This window comes from Festucalex cinctus, chromosome 15 (assembly GCF_051991245.1).
Source record: "Festucalex cinctus isolate MCC-2025b chromosome 15, RoL_Fcin_1.0, whole genome shotgun sequence".
Classification (NCBI taxonomy): Eukaryota; Metazoa; Chordata; class Actinopteri; order Syngnathiformes; family Syngnathidae; genus Festucalex; species Festucalex cinctus.
In genome coordinates this window covers 1,590,233-1,611,162 of record NC_135425.1, presented here as the reverse complement: position 1 = coordinate 1,611,162, position 20,930 = coordinate 1,590,233, and the positions used below count along the sequence as shown (strand labels likewise).

The 20,930-nt window shown below is 39.5% G+C and overlaps 1 protein-coding gene and 1 long non-coding RNA gene across 6 annotated transcripts in view; both read left to right on the top strand.

Annotated features, from left to right (window-relative positions):
• The window catches only part of mvb12ba (multivesicular body subunit 12Ba), a 440,949-nt gene that overhangs the window by 164,466 nt on the left and 255,553 nt on the right, over positions 1 to 20,930 (top strand). For all 5 annotated transcript variants that reach the window (XM_077498197.1, XM_077498198.1, XM_077498195.1 and 2 more), the window contains one exon: positions 8,134 to 8,230. In XM_077498197.1, the coding sequence (XP_077354323.1) occupies positions 8,161 to 8,230 (70 nt within the window). In that variant the 5' untranslated portion in view covers positions 8,134 to 8,160. The remainder of the gene's footprint in view (positions 1 to 8,133; positions 8,231 to 20,930) is intronic.
• LOC144002727 (uncharacterized) lies at positions 1,029 to 2,324 on the top strand. Its single transcript, XR_013278801.1, has 3 exons — positions 1,029 to 1,283; positions 1,697 to 1,927; positions 2,204 to 2,324. It is a non-coding gene; the product is annotated as an uncharacterized LOC144002727 (long non-coding RNA).

Genomic DNA, 20,930 nt, shown 5'->3' with positions numbered 1-20,930 from the left:
TTAGCATATGGGTCCAATAGACTTTTTTGTAGGTCTTGGGCTCCCTCATACACCTAAAAATTTTCGTAGATCTTGCTTAAACGTACAACCGGGGCTGCTACATTAAAAATTCCTAGGGGGCGCTATTGAGTCATTTTTGTAAAAATAGCACAATCAACAATAGAATATTGTTCATTTTACCAGGCCAGATGTGTGTGCCAAGTTTCATGAGTTTCTGTGCATGTTTAGACCCTCAAAACTGGCGTTGTTTTCTTGGCGAACAGTGCTTAGCCACGCCCACAGCAATTCGCGAAAACTCACAAACTTCGTGTTGTGACATCATGAAGGCCAAAACCCTCATCTGAGCAAATATGCGGTAGGTCCAGTTGACGTGTTTGGAGAAAAACGTAGAAGAAAATTCGTAAGAAAAAAAATTGCCACTAGGTGGCGCTATCAGTTAGATGAAATATAAGTCAGTAGATGTCTTTAGGGCTGGACTCTCATCAAATGTGTGAAATTTTGAGAAGATAGGATCATCTCGGTCAAGTTAATGCAGCTTTTATTTTCACGAAAAATCTTCAGATTTTGCGTCACCGTAGCGGCCACGCCCTTTGGCGAAAAGTTACAATATTCGGTGTGGGGCATGATCAACATCTTAAGGCTTTTCTGACCAATTTTCAAATGGATCCCTTCAACAAGCTCAGCACAGTAGCTAAAAACGTAAAGTATGACATTTATTGTAACCACTAGGTGGCGCTATATGTATAACTGAATTTTATCATATAGATGTTTTCAGGCCGTGACTATTACGTTGCCTGAGAAGTTTGAGATTTTTTGGAGCTTGAACATGGGAGTTATTAAGCATTTGCTCTTTCTGGACAAATGAAATTTTAAAGGCAATATTTGATGCCCCGCCCTCGTCATATAGTATTTCAAAAAGGCAAGATGTTTTGCCCAGTTGTTCTCTCAGGTCTTGAGATGATAAATGCCAAGTTTGAAGTCAATAGGTCGCTTGCACATGTCGTCACTTCCGCCTCGGATTTCTCGTAGTCGCCATGCTGGGTGGCCTCCATTTACGTAGTGATTCGGTCTAACACGTATCTATCACGTTTGTTTTCTGCGTTTAAAATGGTACATTGTTGCTGCATCGTTGGCTGTTCGAACAAAGCCAAGGGGGAAAATGGTCGGTCTTTTTTCCGAATTCCGAAAATAATTAGGAACCAGGGCCTGGAGACAGAGGAGTGCGGACTCCGGAGGGAAGTCGTTACTTTGGGCTCGTGTGTGCAGCGATCACTTTGTGAGCGGTAAGCTTGTTTACCTTTATTTAATGCATGAGGATTAATAACGTTTCGACCGCCCATATATGGGCAAGTTGCTTATGTTTTGGATTCATGAGCAAGCAAGTTCGGTAGTACAAGCTGGCTAGCGGACGTTAGCCGAAAGCTAACATCGAACATTTTCACCCAAGTAGTGCCAGTGCAAAGTGTTTACTGCTGAAATTGGATTGATTAGTCTTGGGCTTTTAATGCCGATAACATGTTTTTTGGTGGCAAAATGTAAACTTGGAAAAAAAAGAGACAGAAGGGGCTGATGCAAGAAAACAGACCCCCGGTAGCCTACACATCATGCTAAAGAACTTATTCACGGCCACCCTACTGCGGTAAAATAACCAGGCTTTCCATATTTTATTTGTTCATATATTTGTTTATTTTAACAGGTCGCCCTGCGCCCGTTTTTCTGTCCAATCATCCCGACTGGGCTCCAACATTAAAGTTGGGTCCCAAGTTACAACATCTATGTCTCAGCCCAGTCGGTGCCAAGATATGAACGTGCACAGGAGAGACAAGCAAAGAAAAGACGACTCGAAGTGGCAGAGATTGTTGCAGTTATGCAGCCAGATGGCTCCAGTAACCTGTACCCTCAAGTACTGCTGACATAATTGACTCTGGTATGCCACTCAGAATTCATTACATGATATATTGTATGCATGAGTGAATGTATGTGTTTATGTTTGTGTGTGTACACGCACCTTATATTTTAGAGACATTTGGAAGTGTTTATAGAAATAAGTATTTGCCTGTAGCAATGTTCATACATTAAAAAATGCAACAAAATGTGTACATTTCTTTTACACTGACAAAAAAAACTATACTACTTTACTATATTAAACCTATTACTGGTACCGTATTTTTTTGTGATTTTTTTTATTTATTTTTTTCTTTAGGGATCTCATGCCACACCGACTTGATTGCCAATGACATGATGGAAACGAAGGCGAGCATCAAAGCATTGGAGGAGGACAACATGCGACTGTTTGGCGCTAATAAAGGCAGCGTTTATACAAATTCTATTGTTGGGTTTGTTTACAAAGCTATACATAATACAAATGACAGGATTTGACTCAATGTGCAATATGGTCCCTCTTAAAGTAATGGCATAAATCTCTATTATTTCTAAAAGCACACAAAATGAAGTGAATAATGATTAGATGTAGTAATTTCAGGGTTAAAAATTGAACTGTTAATTAATGTAGTTTATTTTAGCACAGGTGCCTACCATCCTGAGATGACGGTATGATGTAATGTTGATGGGGTACGCAATGACTTTCATTATGCTATGTACAGAGGAAAAAGTTGCTCTCTTTTAAATTTGTTTAATGTAAGACAAGTACCAGTACTGTGTTACAGTTTTCCCAATAATCCTTGTTTCACACTTGTCACAAAACCACTGTCCTTTTGGCAGTCTAGATTGGCACACTTCAAGTGATATTTGATTTTACAATCTGCTGCAGCACAAAAAACTACTTTATTCCGCATCTTTGAAGTACATGAGCAAGTGGTAGGTGACAGCGGCTGAGCAGGAACACTGGAAGTCCACTGCTGATCTAGTAAATGCTCTCCCGAGCAGTTCAGGTAAGGAGGGGACTTTGGGGGAAAAAAAATCTGGCTTTTCCAGCTGGCCAAAACGAGCGATCTGGGTGGACTCGCTCAATCACACTTTGTCCACACCACAAAGTCGCAGAAGTCCGTCCAGTTAAACTCATCTGTGCCTGAATCTGAAAATATTACAAACATTGTAATGAAAATATGAAACATAGAATTAAAGAAGAAACTACAAAAAGTAAAGCCATACATACCTGGTAATAATATTGGTGTTGTTGTGACAAGTGATGGGAATTGTTGCCATCCGGCACCAGACAGAAATTGGGTGTTGTGACAGCCTCCTTAACCGTGAGATCATAAGAAAAGCTGTCAGTATGCTCAGTAGTTACCATGAACACGTTTTATTGTACTGGAAACTGAAACTAAAAATACGTCCTCTGAGAGTGGTTAACCTTAACCATTTAGAGTAAGTTGATTAAGTAACATGTAACTAGTGAAAGGGTAGCATTAAATTTAATTAAGCCACGGGGAGGCTGTGCATAGTTACTTTTTATTCTTATACGCTCTGCCATATTTGCCTGTTATAAAATGATTAGAAAAACCACATCAGGTAAACCCAGCTGTGCATGTAAACACAATGATAACAGGAAGCCTGAGAACAAATCAACATTTTTGTGTGCAGAATTACCAACACCATGTGGTTTACTTACGTGCAACAGCAACCGTTTCTTCTGATGCGATGTTAAAGTTTACACTCTGTATCCACCCGCTTACAAAATAATTGTAAGCCTCCAAGGATTTGTTGGCGTGTTATGGAGCATGTTGTCAACACGAGGTAGGGAAAGATGTCCAGAGATGTCACATTTGGCCAGCAAGCTTTCTCCGTCAAAAAAAAAATCACCCTTGGTCAGGACGTAATTAGGATCAATCCCGCCACACAGAGACACCTTCTGCCTGTATCGTTGTTTTTGATCTTCCGGTAAATCGTGAAAATACTGCGAAAATTACATCAGGTTGATAAGCTCTACCGTGTAACTCGCGAGTGTACCTTGTGAACCGGCGGACACCCAATATGGCGCCCGAAGGAAAAACTCCCATGATGCATTACGATGTGCAAGCGACCTATTGGATGAAAAATGTTTGCAAAGGGGGAAAAAGCATGACCACAGTGAATGTGCCAAAATAGGCCAAAATTGGACATTAAAAAATTCATAGCTCACTTCCTGTACATTTTAGCTACATGGTCCCAATAGACTTTTTTGTGCGTCTCGGGGTGCTACACGTGGCTGCCAATTTTTGTTGCTCTAGCTCAAACGTGCCGGGCTTGGTTTTTATTTTTCTACGCTAGGGGGCGCTATCGAGTCGAATTGTTATGACGACTTAATAATATCAAATTTTTCGCCGGGCCTGAGGAGTGTGCAAAGTTCGGTGAGTTTTCGTGAATGTTTAGGTACCCAAAATCGCGATCGTTTGCGGAGAATAAAGAATAATAATAATAATAATAATAATAATAATAATAATAATAATTTTTACAAAAACAATAGGGACCTCGCAGCGGTCGCTGCTCGGGCCCTAATAATAATAATAATAATTCGAACGAAAAACAATAAGGACCTCGCAGCAGTCGCTGCTCGGGCCCTAACTAGAGCTGCGAGCAGCTATAAAGGGCCCTCGCAGCCCGGGCCACGTTGGGGTCCTTGCACGTTGGGGTACTTGCACGTTGGGGTACTGGCACATTGGGGTACTGGCATATTGGAAGCAAAATTTCTTTGAAAATGGCATAATAAACGTTTACATGTAGAATATTTTTTTGCCAGTGTGTGTATCAAGCTCAACGGGTTTTGGTGATTGTTAAGACCTGCAAAAATCAGCGTCCTTTTTTATTTTTAGGCAATGAGTTGCCCTGATTGGTATTTTTTTGTAAAAGTGTATATACACATCATCGCTCGTTGTACTCATTGCACAATGTTACTTTTATTGTCCAAAGGGGCAATCAAAAATGAATAAAACAAAATGGAAACGTACATACGTTTGGATCGGTGTGAAGCCAGTGAACAATTTGAGTGGTGGAAACTAAAAGAATATTCATAAATGACTTAGTTATCACACTTAGAATGAGTGTACATTTTTTGTACAAAATACCGTATGTGGGGTGTTTTATTTTTTTTTTCATATAAGCCTCAAGGGCTAGGTGGCGCTGTATTTATAACTGAATGTTGTCATAGAGATACCTTCAGGCCTTGATTATAAGCATACATGTCAAGTGTGGGATTTTTTTTGGAGCATGTACCGTGGAGTTATTAAGCATATCCTTCATTCACGATATTGCTTTTAATGTCCATAGAGGCTATCAAAAATAAATAAAAATATATATATGTTTGGATAAGTCTGATGCCAGTGAACATTTTGAGTGGTGGAAAGTAAAAGAATATTCATAAATGACTTAGTTATCACACTTAGAATGAGTTTACATTTTTTGTACAAAATACCGTATGTGGGGTATTTTTTTTTCATGCCTCAAGGGCTAGGTGGCGCTGCATATATAACTGAATGTTGTCATAGAGATAACTTCAGGCCTTGACGATAAACATACAATACATAAAAAACATACAGAATAAAGAATAATAATAATAATAATAATAATAATAATAATTTTTACAAAAACAATAGGGACCTCGCAGCGGTCGCTGCTCGGGCCCTAATAATAATAATAATAATAATAATTTTTACAAAAACAATAGGGACCTCGCAGCGGTCGCTGCTCGGGCCCTAACTAGAGCTGCGAGCAGCTATAAAGGGCCCTCGCAGCCCGGGCCACATTGGGGTATTTGCACGTTGGGGTACTTGCACGTTGGGGTACTCGCACATTGGTGTACTGGCACATTAGGAGCAAAATTTCTTTTAACATGGCATGATAAACCTTTACATGTGGATTTTTTTTGCCAGGTGTGATGTGTGTGTCAAGCTCAATGAGTTTTGGTGATTGTTAAGATCTGCAAAAATCAGCGTCCTTTTTTATTTTTACGGAATGAGGTGACCTGATTGGTATTTTTTGCAAAAGTATATATACCCGTCATCGCTCGTACTCATTGCACGATGTTGCTTTTATTGTCCATAGAGGCTATCAAAAATAAATAAAACAAAATAAAAAAGTACATATGTTTGGATCGGTCTGATACCAGTGAACATCTTGAGTAGTGGAAAAAGTAAAAGAATATTCATAAATGACTTAGTTATTACACTTATAATGAGTTCACAAATTTTGTTCAAAATACCGTAAGTGTTTTTTTTTTATTTTATGCCTCAAGGACTAGGTGGCGCTGTATTTATAACTGAATTTTGCCATAGAGATACCTTCACGCCTTGACTATAAATATACATGTCAAGTTTGGGATTTTTTGAAGCATGCACCAGGGAGTTATTAAGCATATCCTTCATTCACGATACTGCTTTTAACGTCCATAGAGGCTATCAAAAATAAATAAAACTAAATAAAAAATACGTACGTTTGGATAGGTCTGATGCCAGTGAACATTTTGAGTGGTGGAAAGTAAAAGAATATTCATAAATGACTTAGTTATCACACTGAGAATGAGTTTACAATTTTTGTAAAAATACAGTAAGTGGGGTATTTTTTTTTTCATGCCTCAAGGGCTAGGTGGCGCTGCATATATAACTGAATGTTGTCATAGAGATAGCTTCAGGCCTTGACTATAAACATACATGTCAAGTTTGGGATTTTTTGGAGCATGTACCGGGGAGTTATTTAGCATATCCTTTTTCAGTGCGAAACACAAATTTTGATGCCCCGCCCTCATCATATAGTATTTCGAAAAGTCAAGATTTTTCCCCCTGTCGTTGGCTCAGGTCTTGACATGGTCCAGGTCAAGTCTTAACTCAGTCGGATGAAACGTGTAGGAGAAGTGGGCAAAAGTCTGCCCCCTGTAAATGTGCAAAAATCGTTAAAAATGGGACATTCAAAAATGCGTAGCTCACTTCCTGTTCATTTTAGCATATGGGTCCAAGAGACTTTTTTGTAGGTCTTGGGCTCCCTCATACACCTAAAAATATTTGCCGTTCTTGCTTAAACGTACAACAAGGGCTGCTTCGTTAAAAATTTCTAGGGGGCGCTATTGAGTCATTTTTGTAAAAATAGCACAATCAACAATAAAATATTGCTCATTTTACCAGGCCAGATGTGTGTGCCAAGTTTCATGAGTTTCTGTGCATGTTTAGACCCTCAAAACTGGCGTCGTTTTCTTGGCGAACAGCGCTTAGCCACGCCCACAGCAATTCGCGAAAACTCATAAACTTCGTGTTGTGACATCATGAAGGCCGAAACCCTCATCTGAGCAAATATGAGGTAGGTCCAGTTAACGTGTTTGGAGAAAAACGTAGAAGAAAATTCATAAGAAAAAAAATTGTCGTATATGTGCGTCTCGGGGTGCTCCACGTGCCTGCCAATTTTCGTTGCTCTAGCTCAAACATGCCGGGCTTGGTTTTTATTTTTCTATGCTAGGGGGCGCTATAGAGTCACGTTGTTATGACGACTTCATAATATCAAATTTTTCGCCGGGCCTGAGGAGTGTGCAAAGTTTGGTGAGTTTTCGTAAATGTTTAGGTACCCAAAATCGCGATCGTTTACGGAGAATAGTAATAATAATAATAATAATAATAATAATTCGAACGAAAAACAATAGGGACCTCGCAGCGGTCGCTGCTCGGGCCCTAATAATAATAATTTTTACAAAAACAATAGGGACCTTGCAGCGGTCGCTGCTCGGGCCCTAATAACAAAATAAAAAGTACATATGTTTTGATAGGTCTGATGCCAATGAACATTTTGAGTGGTGGAAAGTAAAAATGACTTGGTTTTCACACTTAGAATGATTGTGGGGTATTTTTTTTATGCCTCAATGGCTAGGTGGCGCTGTATTTCTAACAGAATGTTCGATGTTGTGTATTTCATACGACGCCGGAAACGCTGCTTCTTTGATGCGTCAAAGTCTTCCTGCATACGTCACAAATATCGCCACATATTTTCACTTTATGCTCTTTTAAATGTGATCACTATATATATATATTTATATTTATATTTATTCATAAATGACTTAGATAGCACACTTCCAATGTGAGCCAAATTTTGGCTCATTGGTTCTGTGTATTAAAAAAAACCTCTAACCCGAGTGTTAAGATGTTTTCTAGTACTTTTTTTTTTTTTTTTAAATCTCTGTTTATCTCGCTTCTCTTTTTTTCTTTCCTGTACTTCCAGAGCCATCTAGGAAATGTTCTTGTTGACATGAAGCTGATCGATATAAAGGACACCCTTCCTGTGGGCTTCATTCCAATCCAGGAGACTGTTGACACTCGTAAGTTGCCACCAGAAGTAGTGAGTAACGTGTACTGACTGGACAGACCTATATGATTCCAAATTACCATCGTAAAAGTTAAAATTCCTTTTCTTCCTCTTTTGTAAAAACAAATCCTGCATCAGAGTTGTAGTGGAAGATGCGGCAGTGATCCCGTTGTGTTTATTATATAAAAGAAACAAGATATTTTCTTAACTGTTTTTGTGATTTAAAAAATGGTGGTATAATGTTAATGCTTTTTGCACTATGTATACAGGTGTGTCAATACATTAGAATATACAGGACTGTCTCATAAAATTTGAATATTGTGATAAAGTCCTTTATTTTCTGTAATGCAATTAAAAAAACAACTAGAGCTGCGAGCAGCTATAGAGGACCCTCGCAACCCGGGCCACGTTGGGGTACTTGCATGTCAGGGTACTTGCATGTTGGGGTACTGTTACATATGTTTCCAAATTTCCGTAGCTCTAGCTGCTTCGTACAACCGGGAATGCTTCATTCAGGAATTTTTTCCTTTGCAAACAGTGCATGCCACGAACACAGCGTGCGACGAAATAAAAAGCTTTCAATAACTTTTCATCTTCAACATCTTAAGATGAATCACACCAAGTTTGAAGATGATCGGATAAACTCTGTAGGAGGAGTTTGTTAAAATAAGACCCCTATGAAATGGCCAAAAAAATGGCAACACGTTCCAAAGTAAATCAAAATGGCGGACTTCATGTTAGGTTTAGCATATGGTACCAACAGACTTTTTTGTAGGTCATAGTCTGTTGCATATGTGTACCAATTTTCATAGCTCTAGATTAAACGTACAACCGGCAATGCTTCGTTAAGTAAGAATTTTTAAACTCTAAATTTGATGCCCCGCCCCCGTCATATATTATGTCAAAAACTTTAGATTTTTTACCATGATGTTGTCCCAGGTGTTGAGATGGTACAGCCCAAGTTTGAAGTCAATCGGGTTAACCGTGCAGGAGAAGCGGGCAAAAGTATGACACCTGTAAATGTGCAAAAATGGGCCAAAATTGGACATTGAAATGATCATACCTCACTTCCTGTCTATTTTAGGGTACACATATCAAAGAGGTTTTTGTTCATCTGGATATGCTACAGGTGCCACACAATTTTCAGAGCCGTAGGACAATCGTAGCGGGACAGGGATCCGTTTAACCTATGTAGGGGGCGCTAAGGAGCCATTTTTATGTTATCATGTATGGCGACTTTAAAATATCAACTTTTTCGCCAGGCCTGACGCATGTGTAAAGTTTGGTGAGTTTTCATTCACGTTTAGTGTCTCAAAAATGCGTCTGTTTGTGGAGAAGAAGATAATAAGAAGAACTAGAGCTGCGAGCAGCTATAAAGGGCCCTCGCAGCCCGGGCCACGTTGGGGTCCTTGCACGTTGGGGTACTTGCACGTTGGGGTACTGGCACATTGGGGTACTGGCATATTGGAAGGAAAATTTCTTTGAAAATGGCATAATAAACGTTTACATGTAGAATATTTTTTTGCCAGTGTGTGTATCAAGCTCAACGGGTTTTGGTGATTGTTAAGACCTGCAAAAATCAGCGTCCTTTTTTATTTTTAGGCAATGAGTTGCCCTGATTGGTATTTTTTTGTAAAAGTGTATATACACATCATCGCTCGTTGTACTCATTGCACAATGTTACTTTTATTGTCCAAAGGGGCAATCAAAAATGAATAAAACAAAATGGAAACGTACATACGTTTGGATCGGTGTGAAGCCAGTGAACAATTTGAGTGGTGGAAACTAAAAGAATATTCATAAATGACTTAGTTATCACACTTAGAATGAGTGTACATTTTTTGTACAAAATACCGTATGTGGGGTATTTATTTATTTTTTTATATAAGCCTCAAGGGCTAGGTGGCGCTGTATTTATAACTGAATGTTGTCATAGAGATACCTTCAGGCCTTGATTATAAGCATACATGTCAAGTGTGGGATTTTTTTTGGAGCATGTACCGTAGAGTTATTAAGCATATCCTTCATTCACGATATTGCTTTTAATGTCCATAGAGGCTATCAAAAATAAATAAAAATATATATATGTTTGGATAAGTCTGATGCCAGTGAACATTTTGAGTGGTGGAAACTAAAAGAATATTCATAAATGACTTAGTTTAGTTTAGTTTAGTTTAGTTTATTCATTTTTTCCTTTCGGACACATTACAGTTTACATCAATCACATCACATCATTTGCAACATTGACGTCCGAAAGAAGGGCTGACGGGTAGAAGCCGAAGCTTATTCGAGACCCGTCCCCATCGACCCATTACTATAACTCATCAATCATATACATTATTTAGAATAGACATTAATTTTTATCGTTATCCATCCCATACTATCCCAGACACTGCTCGCTCAGTTCTTCTTGAATGTCCGTGTGTAGATTGTGGCTAGTCCCAGTCATTTAGAACTGGTGAGTCGGTCCCCAGACGCCACCAGCAAGCCCACCCCGCCAGGCGAGCAGCCAAGGCAAGCGCAATTCTTCTCTTTCACCAGTAGGGTCTTCGCTGACCTCGGATCAGCTTTCACACATGTTGTGCTTTCCAGAAGAGTAGATCGGCTTGCATTCGGCCCATTGCTTTCAAGCAATTTAAGCACTCGATTCTGGTCAGGTAGCACCACTGGTTGCTAGCATGTTGTGGATCTGATGACTCCTGTGCGCTGCCCAGCCTCGCTCACCCAGCAGAGCGGCCCACGCCAGCTGCATTCCAGGAACCAGACCACCAACCCCCATTTTGCGTATTGACAGCAGATTCATTGGAGCCACAATACAGCCTTATCATGTAGCCTTGACTGTTACAACAAATGTCCAAACGGAATTCGAGCCAGACAATATTTAGATTCAAACGGGAACAGCAATACATGTTATCAATGCAGGTGTATAAACAAGAGTTAGCCTTGGCAAAGTCAGCAAATAATCATATACAACTCCAGCTTTGGGTAATTAGTGATGTTGTTGTTGTTGTTGTGATATTGTGAATTACTGTTGTCTCTCAAGCGCTGCCAATTCCTCAGCTCCTTTCACGATTCGTGTTTTTAGTTGACCAGAGTTATCTTTAGTTTGAATAAAAATTCGGCAGTCTTTTGTCCACGTGCTTTCGATAAGTCCATTCTTTCTCATTTGTCGAGCTTTTTTGGCGATGTCAGCATTCCGTTTGGTGAGGTTTTCGTTGATGTAGACATGTTTCCCACGAAGCTTGTGACGGTCTCTCAGAAGAGCAATCTTTTTCTTTCTGTCAACAAACCTGATCAGAACTGCCGGTGGTCGTGTCCCTCCAGTTGGAAGCGAAAAGCACATCTGAATGTGCGCAGGATCAACAGTTAATCCCAAATCTCTGAGTTGAAGTGTCACTTGCTGTTCCACAGTCTCGTTCCCTGAATATTGGTCAGAATCTTCCGTGCTCGTGCTCGCCGCAGCTCTCAAAGGGCCACGGCGCGGCTTGGTCTTGATACCGGTGACTATCACATCGTTGATACGAAGATTTTGTTCCAAATCATCCACTTTTTGTTCCAAGGCAACAATGCGTCGATCTTTTTCCTGTGTCTCTTTCTTCAATTGCTGTATTTCCTGAAGAAGTGGCTCAATGCTCTTCTTCATTTCAAGTAATTCGGCAACCATTCCACTGAGTTTTTTTAAGAGAAGATTTTATCTCCTCAATCTCGTCGGCTCTTTTTCCGCCAGGCATTCTGCAACAATGTAGTTACAAATCCCAATGCAAAAATCAACAAGTAGTTAGATTCACGAGCGAGTGCAGGAGCAAGTACAGATGCGTCCTTCCTCAACAGATGCGTCCTTGAAGTTGAGTTGACATTTTTTGTACAAAATACCGTAAGTGGGGTATTTTTTTTTTCATGCCTCAAGGGCAAGGTGGCGCTGCATATATAACTGAATGTTGTCATAGAGATAGCTTCAGGCCTTGACTATAAACATACATGTCAAGTTTGGGATTTTTTGGAGGATGTACCGGGGAGTTATTAAGCTTATCCTTTTTCAGTGCGAAACACAAATTTTGATGCCCGGCCCTCATCATATAGTAGTTCGAAAAGTCAAGATTTTTCCCCCTGTCGTTGGCACAGGTCTTGACATGGTCCAGGTCAAGTCTTAACTCAGTTGGATGAAACGTGTAGGAGAAGTGGGCAAAAGTATGCCCCCTGTAAATGTGCAAAAATCGTCAAAAATGGGACATTCAAAAATTCGTAGCTCACTTCCTGTTCATTTTAGCATATGGGTACAAGAGACTTTTTTGTAGGTCTTGGGCTCCCTCATACACCTAAAAATATTTGTCGTTCTTGCTTAAACGTACAACCGGGGCTGCTTCGTTAAAAATTTCTAGGGGGCGCTATTGAGTATTTTTTTCAAAAATAGCACAAACAACAATAAAATACTGCTTATTGTACCAGGCCAGATGTGTGTGCCAAGTTTCATGAGTTTCTGTGCATGTTTAGACCCTCAAAACCGGCGTTGTTTTCTTGGCGAACAGCGCTTAGCCACGCCCACAGCAATTCGCGAAAACTCACAAACTTCGTGTTGTGACACCGTGAAGGCCGAAACCCTCATCTGAGCAAATATGAGGTCGGTCCAGTTCACGTGTTTGGAGAAAAACGTAGAAGAAAATTCGTAAGAAAAAAAATTGCCACTAGGTGGCGCTATCAGTAAGATGAAATATAAGTTCGTAGATGTCTTTAGGGCTGGACTCTCATCAAATGTGTGAAATTTTGAGAAGATAGGATCATCTCGGTCAAGTTAATGCAGCTTTTATTGTCACAAAAAATCTTCAGAATTTGCGTCACCGTAGCGGCCACGCCCTATGGCCAAAAGTTACAATATTCGGTGTGGGGCATGATCAACATCTTAAGGCTTTTCTGACCAATTTTCAACTGGATCCCTTCAATGAGCTCAGCACAGTAGCTAAAAACGTAAAGTATGACATTTATTGTTGCCACTAGGTGGCGCTATATGTATAACCGAATTTTATTATATAGATGTTTTCAGGCCGTGACTATTACGTTGCCTGAGAAGTTTGAGATTTTTTGGAGCTTGAACATGGGAGTTATTAAGCATTTGCTCTTTGTGGACAAATGAAATTTTCAAGGCAATATTTGATGCCCCGCCCCCGTCATATAGTATTTCGAAAAGGCAAGATTTTTTGCCCAGTTGTTCTCTCACGTCTTGAGATGATAAATGCCAAGTTTGAAGTCAATTGGATGAAAAATGTTTGCAAAGGGGGAAAAAGCATGACCACAGTGAATGTGCCAAAATAGGCCAAAATTGGACATAAAAAAATTCATAGCTCACTTCCTATACATTTTAGCTACATGGTCCCAATAGACTTTTTTGTGCGTCTCGGGGTGCTACACGTGTCTGCCAACTTTCGTAGCTCTCGGTCAAACGTGCCAGGCTTGGTTTTTATTTTTTTTACGCTAGGGGGCGCTATAGAGTCGCATAGTTATTACAACGGCAGAATATCAAATTTTTCGCCGGGCCTGAAGAGTGTGCAAAGTTTGGTGAGTTTTCGTAAATATTTAGGTCCTCAAAAATGAGATTGTTTGCGGAGAATAAATAATAATAATAATAACTAGAGCTGCGAGCAGCTATAAAGGGCCCTCGCAGCCCGGGCCACGTTGGGGTACTTGCACGTTGGGGAACTTGCACGTTGGGGTACTCGCACGTTGGGGTACTGGCACATTATGAGCAAAATTTCTTTGAACATGGCATGACAAACCTTTACATGTGATTTTTTTTTTGCCAGGTGTGATGTGTGTGACAAGCTCAATGTGTTTTGGTGATTGTCAACATGTGCAAAAATCAGCTTCATTTTTTATTTTTAGGGAATGAGTTGACCTGACTGTTTTTTTTTTTGCAAAAGTATGTATACCCATCATCGCTTGTACTCATTGCACAATGTTGCTTTTATTGTCCATAGAGGCGATCAAAAAAAATGAAACTGAATAAAAAAACTACTGTTGTTTGGATCGGTCTGATACCAGTGAACATCTTGAGTAGTGGAAAGTAAAAGAATATTCATAAATGACTTAGTTATAACACTTACGAGTTCACAAATTTTGTTCAAAATACCGTGGTTTTTTTTTTTTTTTTTTTTTTTTTTTAATGCCTCAAGGACTAGGTGGCGCAGTATTTATCACTGAATTTTGTCATAGAGATACCTTCAGGCCTTGACTATAAATATACATGTTAAGTGTGGGATTTTTTGGAGCATGTACCGGGGAGTTATTCAGCATATCCTTCATTCACGTTACTGCTTTTAACGTCAATAGAGGCTATCAAAAATAAATAAAACTAAATAAAAAATACGTATGTTTGGATAGGTCTGATGCTAGTGAAAATTTTGAGTGGTGGAAAGTAAAAGAATATTCATAAATGACTTAGTTATCACACTTAGAATGAGTTTACATTTTTTGTACAAAATACCGTATGTGGGGTATTTTTTTGTTTTGCCTCAAGGGCTAGGTGGCGCTGCATATATAACTGAATGTTGTCATAGAGATACCTTCAGGCCTTGACTATGAGCATACATGTCAAGTTTGGGATTTTTTGGAGGATGTACTGGGAAGTTATTAAGCATATCCTTTTTCAGTTCGAAACACAAAGTTTGATGCCCCGCCTTCATCATATAGTATTTCGAAAAGTCAAGATTTTCCCCCCTGTCGTTGGCTCAGGTCTTGACATGGTCCAGGTCAAGTCTGAAGTCAGTCGGATGAAACGTGTAGGAGAAGTGGGCAAAAGTATGCCCCCTGTAAATGTGCAAATATCGTCAAAAATGGGACATTCAAAAATTCGTAGCTCACTTCCTGTTCATTTTAGCATGTAGGCCCAAGAGACTTTTTTGTAGGTCTTGGGCTCCCTCATACACCTAAAAATATTCGTCGTTCTTGCTTAAACGTACAACCGGGGCTGCTTCGTTAAAAATTTCTAGGGGGCGCTATTGAGTCATTTTTGTAAAAATAGCACAATCAACAATAAAATATTGCTCATTTTACCAGGCCAGATGTGTGTGCCAAGTTTCATGAGTTTCTGTGCATGTTTAGACCCTCAAAACTGGCGTTGTTTTCTTGGCGAACAGCGCTTAGCCACGCCCACAGCAATTCACGAAAACTCACAACCTTCGTGTTGTGACACCATGAAGGCCGAAACCCTCATCTGAGCAAATATGAGGTAGGTCCAGTTAACGTGTTTGGAGAAAAACGTAGAAGAAAATTCGTTAAAAAAAAAAAATGCCACTAGGTGGCGCTATCAGTAAGATGAAATATAAGTTCGTAGATGTCTTTAGGGCTGGACTCTCATCAAATGTGTGAAATTTTGAGAAGATTGGATCATCTGGGCCAAGTTCATGCAGCTTTTGTTGTCACGAAAAATCTTCAGACTTTGCGTTACCTTAGCGGCCACGCCCTTTGGCGAAAAGTTACACTATTCGGTGTGGGGCATGATCAACATCTTAAGGCTTTTCTGACCAATTTTCAACTGGATCCTTTCAAAGAGCTCGGCACAGTAGCTAAAAACGTAAAGTATGACATTTATTGTTACCACTAGGTGGCGCTATATGTATAACTGAATTTTATCATATAAATGTTTTCAGGCTGTGACTATTACGTTGCCTGAGAAGTTTGAGATTTTTTGGAGCTTGAACATGGGAGTTATTAAGCATTTGCTCTTTCTGGACAAATGAAATTTTAAAGGCAATATTTGATGCCCCGCCCCCGTCATATAGTATTTCGAAAGGGCAAGATGTTTTGCCCAGTTGTTCTCTCAGGTCTTGAGATGATAAATGCCAAGTTTGAAGTCAATTGGATGAAAAATGTTTGCAAAGGGGGAAAAAGCATGACCACAGTGAATGTGCCAAAATAGGCCAAAATTGGACATAAAAAAATTCATAGCTCACTTCCTGTACATTTTAGCTACATGGTCCCAATAGACTTTTTTGTGCGTCTCGGGGTGCTACACGTGCCTGCCAATTTTCGTTGCTCTAGCTCAAACGTGCCGGCCTCGGTTTTTATTTTTCTATGCTAGGGGGCGCTATAGAGTTGCGTTGTTATGACGACTTCATAATATCAAATTTTTCGCCGGGCCTGAGGAGTGTGCAAAGTTTGGTGAGTTTTCGTGAATGTTTAGGTACCCAAAATCGCGATCGTTTGCGGAGAATAAAGAAGAAGAAGAAGAATAATAATAATAATAATAATAATAATAATAATAATAATAATAATAATTTTTACAAAAACAATAGGGACCTCGCAGCGGTCGCTGCTCGGGCCCTAATAACTAGAGCTGCGAGCAGCTATAAAGGGCCCTCGCAGCCCGGGCCACGTTGGAGTCCTTGCACGTTGGGGTACTTGCACGTTGGGGTACTGGCATATTGGAAGCAAAATTTCTTTGAAAATGGCATAATAAACGTTTACATGTAGAATATTTTTTTGCCAGTGTGTGTCAAGCTCAACGGGTTTTGGTGATTGTTAAGACCTGCAAAAATCAGCGTCCTTTTTTATTTTTAGGCAATGAGTTGCCCTGATTGGTATTTTTTGTAAAAGTGTATATATACATCATCGCTCGTTGTACTCATTGCACAATGTTACTTTTATTGTCCAAAGGGGCAATCAAAAATGAATAAAACAAAATGGAAACGTACATACGTTTGGATCGGTGTGAAGCCAGTGAACAATTTGAGTGGTGGAAACTAAAAGAATATTCATAAATGACTTAGTCATCACACTTAGAATGAGTGTACATTTTTTGTGCAAAATACCGTATGTGGGGTATTTTTTTTAATTTTTATATAAGCCTCAAGGGCGAGGTGGAGCTGTATTTACAACTGAATGTTGTCATAGAGATACCTTCAGGCCTTGATTATAAGCATACATGTCAAGTGTGGGATTTTTTTGGAGCATGTACCATGGAGTTATTAAGCATATCCTTCATTCACGATATTGCTTTTAATGTCCATAGAGGCTATCAAAAATAAATAAAAATATATATATGTTTGGATAAGTCTGATGCCAGTGAACATTTTGAGTGGTGGAAACAAAAAGAATATTCATAAATGACTTAGTTATCACACTTAGAATGAGTTTACATTTTTTGTACAAAATACCGTATGTGGGGTATTTTTTTTTTTTATGCCTCAAGGGCTAGGTGGCGCTGCATATATAACTGAATGTTGTCATCGAGAAAACATCAGGCCTTGACGATAAACATACATGTCAAGTTTGGGATTTTTTGGAGCATGTACCGGGGAGTTATAAAGCATATCCTTTTTCAGTGTGAAACTCAAATTTTGATGCCCCGCCCTCATCATATAGTATTTCGAAAAGTCAAGATTTTTCCCCCTGTCGTTGGCTCAGGTCTTGACATGGTCCAGGTCAAGTCTTAACTCAGTCGGATGAAACGTGTAGGAGAAGTGGGCAAAAGTATGCCCCCTGTAAATGTGCAAAAATCGTCAAAAATGGGACATTAAAAAATTCGTAGCTCACTTCCTGTTCATTTTAGCATATGGGTCCAAGAGACTTTTTTTGTAGGTCTTGGGCTCCCTCATACACCTAAAAATATTCGTCGTTCTTGCTTAAATGTACAACCGGGGCTGCTTCGTTAAAAACCTCTAGGGGGCGCTGTTGAGTCATTTTTGTAAAAATAGCACAATCAAAAATAAAATATTGCTCATTTTACCAGGCCAGATGTGTGTGCCAAGATTCATGAGTTTCTGTGCATGTTTAGACCCTAAAAATTGGTGTTGTTTTCTTGGCGAACAGCGCTTAGCCACGCCCACAGCGATTCGCGAAAACTCACAAACTTCGTGTTGTGACATCATGAAGACCGAAACCCTCATCTGAGCAAATATGAGGTAGGTGCAGTTAATGTGGTTGGAGAAAAATGTACAAGAAAAATCGTAAGAAAAAAAATTGCCAGAAGGTGGCGCTATCAGTAAGATGAAATATAAGTTCGTAGATGTCTTCGGGGCTGGACTCTCATCAAATGTGTGAAATTTTGAGAAGATAGGATGACCTGGGTCAAGTTAAAGCAGCTTTTATTGCCACGAAAAATTACCAGACTTTGCGGCACCGTAGCGGCCACGCCCTTTGGCGAAAAGTTACAATATTCGGTGTGGGGCATGATCAACATCTTAAGGCTTGTCTGACCAATTTTCAACTGGATCCCTTCAAAGAGCTTGGCACAGTAGCTAAAAACGTAAAGTATGACATTTATTGTCACCACTAGGTGGCCCTATATATATAACAGAATTGTATCATATAGATGTTTTCAGGCCGTGACTATTAAGTTGCGTGAGAAGTTTGAGATTTTTTGGAGCTTGTTCATGGGAGTTATTCAGCATTTTGTCTTTCTGGACAAATTAAATTTTAAAATCAATATTTGATGCCCCGCCCCCGTCATATAGTATTCCAAAAAGTCAAGATATTTTGCCCAGTTGTTGTCTTGGGTCTTGAGATGATACATGGCAAGTTTGAAGTCAACTGGCCGAAAAATATTTGCAAAGGGGGAAAAAGTATGACCACAGTGAATGTGCCAAAATGGGCCAAAATTGGACATTCAAAAATTCATAGCTCACTTCCTGTACATTTTAGGAAATGGCTTCCACTGACTTTTTTGTGCGTCTCGGGGTGCTACACGTGCCTGGCAATTTTCGTAGCTCTAGGTCAAACGGGCCGGGATTGGTTTTTATTTTTCTACGCTAGGGGGCGCTATAGAGTCGCATTGTTATGGCAACTACATAATATCAAATTTTTCGCCGGGCCCGAAGAGACTGCAAAGTTTGGTGAGTTTTCGTAAATGTTTAGGCCCTCAAAAATGCGATCGTTTACGGAGAAGAAGAAGAAGAAGAAGAAGAAGAAGAAGAAGAATTCTTACAAAAACAAGAGGGACCTCGCAGCGGTCGCTGCTCGGGCCCTAATAATAATAATAATAATAATAATAATAATAATAACTAGAGCTGCGAGCAGCTATAAAGGGCCCTCGCAGCCCGGGCCACGTTGGGGTACTTGCACGTTGGGGAACTTGCACATTGGGGTACTGGCACATTGGAAGCAGAATTTCTTTGAAAATGGCATGATAAACATGTAGATTTTTTTTTTTTTTGCCAGGTGTGATGAGTGTGTCAAGCTCAATGGGTTTTGGTGATTGTTAAGATCTGCAAAAATCAGCGTCTTATTTTTTATTTTTAGGCAATGAGTTGCCCTGATTGGTATTTTTCGTAAAAGTATATATACACACATCATCGCTCGTACTCATTGCACAATGTTGCTTTTATTGTCCATAGAGGCGATCAAAAAAAAAATAAAACTAAATAAAAAATACGTATGTTTGGATCGGTCTGATGCCAGTGAACATATTGAGTGGTGGAAAGTAAAAGAATATTCATAAATGACAGTTATCACACTTACAATGAGTTTACAATTTTTGCAAAAATACCGTAAGTGAGATTTTTTTTTTTTTATGCCTCAAGGACTAGGTGGCGCTGTATTTATAACTGAATTTTGTCATAGAGATACCTTCAGGCCTTGACTATAAATATACATTTCAAGTATGGGATTTTTTGGAGCATGTACCTGGGAGTTATTAAGCATAGCCTTCATTCACGATATTGCTTTTAATGTCCACAGAGCCTATCAAAAATACATAAAACTAAATAACAAAAATATGTATGTTTGGTTATGTCTGATGCCAGTGAATATTTTGAGTGGTGGAAAGTAAAAGAATATTCCCAAATGACTTAGTTATCACACTGAGAATGAGTTTACATTTTTTGTACAAAATACCGTAAGTGGGGTATTTTTTTTTCATGCCTCAAGGGTTAGGTGGCGCTGCATATATAACTGAATGTTGTCATAGAGATACCTTCAGGCCTTGACAATAAACATACATGTCAAGTTTGGGATATTTTGGAGCATGTATCGGGGAGTTATTAAGCATATCCTTTTTCCGTGCGAAACACAAATTTTGATGCCCCGCCCTCATCATATAGTATTTCCAAAAGTCAAGATTTTTCCGTCTGTTGTTGGCTCAGGTCTTGGCATGGTCCAGGTCAAGTCATAAGTCAGTCGGATAAAACGTGTAGGAGAAGTGGGCAAAAGTCTGCCCCCTGTGAATGTGCAAAAATCGTCAAAAATGGGACTTTCAAAAATTCGTAGCTCACTTCCTGTTCATTTTAGCATATGGGTCGAAGAGACTTTTTTGTAGGTCTTGGGCTCCCTCATACACCTAAAAATTTTCGTAGATCTTGCTTAAACGTACAACCGGGGCTGCTACATTAAAAATTCCTAGGGGGCGCTATTGAGTCATTTTTGTAAAAATAGCACAATCAACAATAAAATATTGTTCATTTTACCAGGCCAGATGTGTGTGCCAAGTTTCATGAGTTTCTGCGCATGTTTAGACCCTCAAAACTGGCGTTGTTTTCTTGGCGAACAGTGCTTAGCCACGCCCACAGCGATTCGTGAAAACTCACAAACTTCGTGTTGTGACATCATGAAGGCCGAAACCCTCATCTGAGCAAATATGAGGTTGGTCCAGTTAACGTGTTTGGAGAAAAATGTACAAGAAAATTCGTAAGAAAAAAAATTGCCACTAGGTGGCGCTATCAGTAAGATGAAATATAAGTTCGTAGATGTCTTTAGGGCTGGACTCTCATCAAATGTGTGAAATTTTG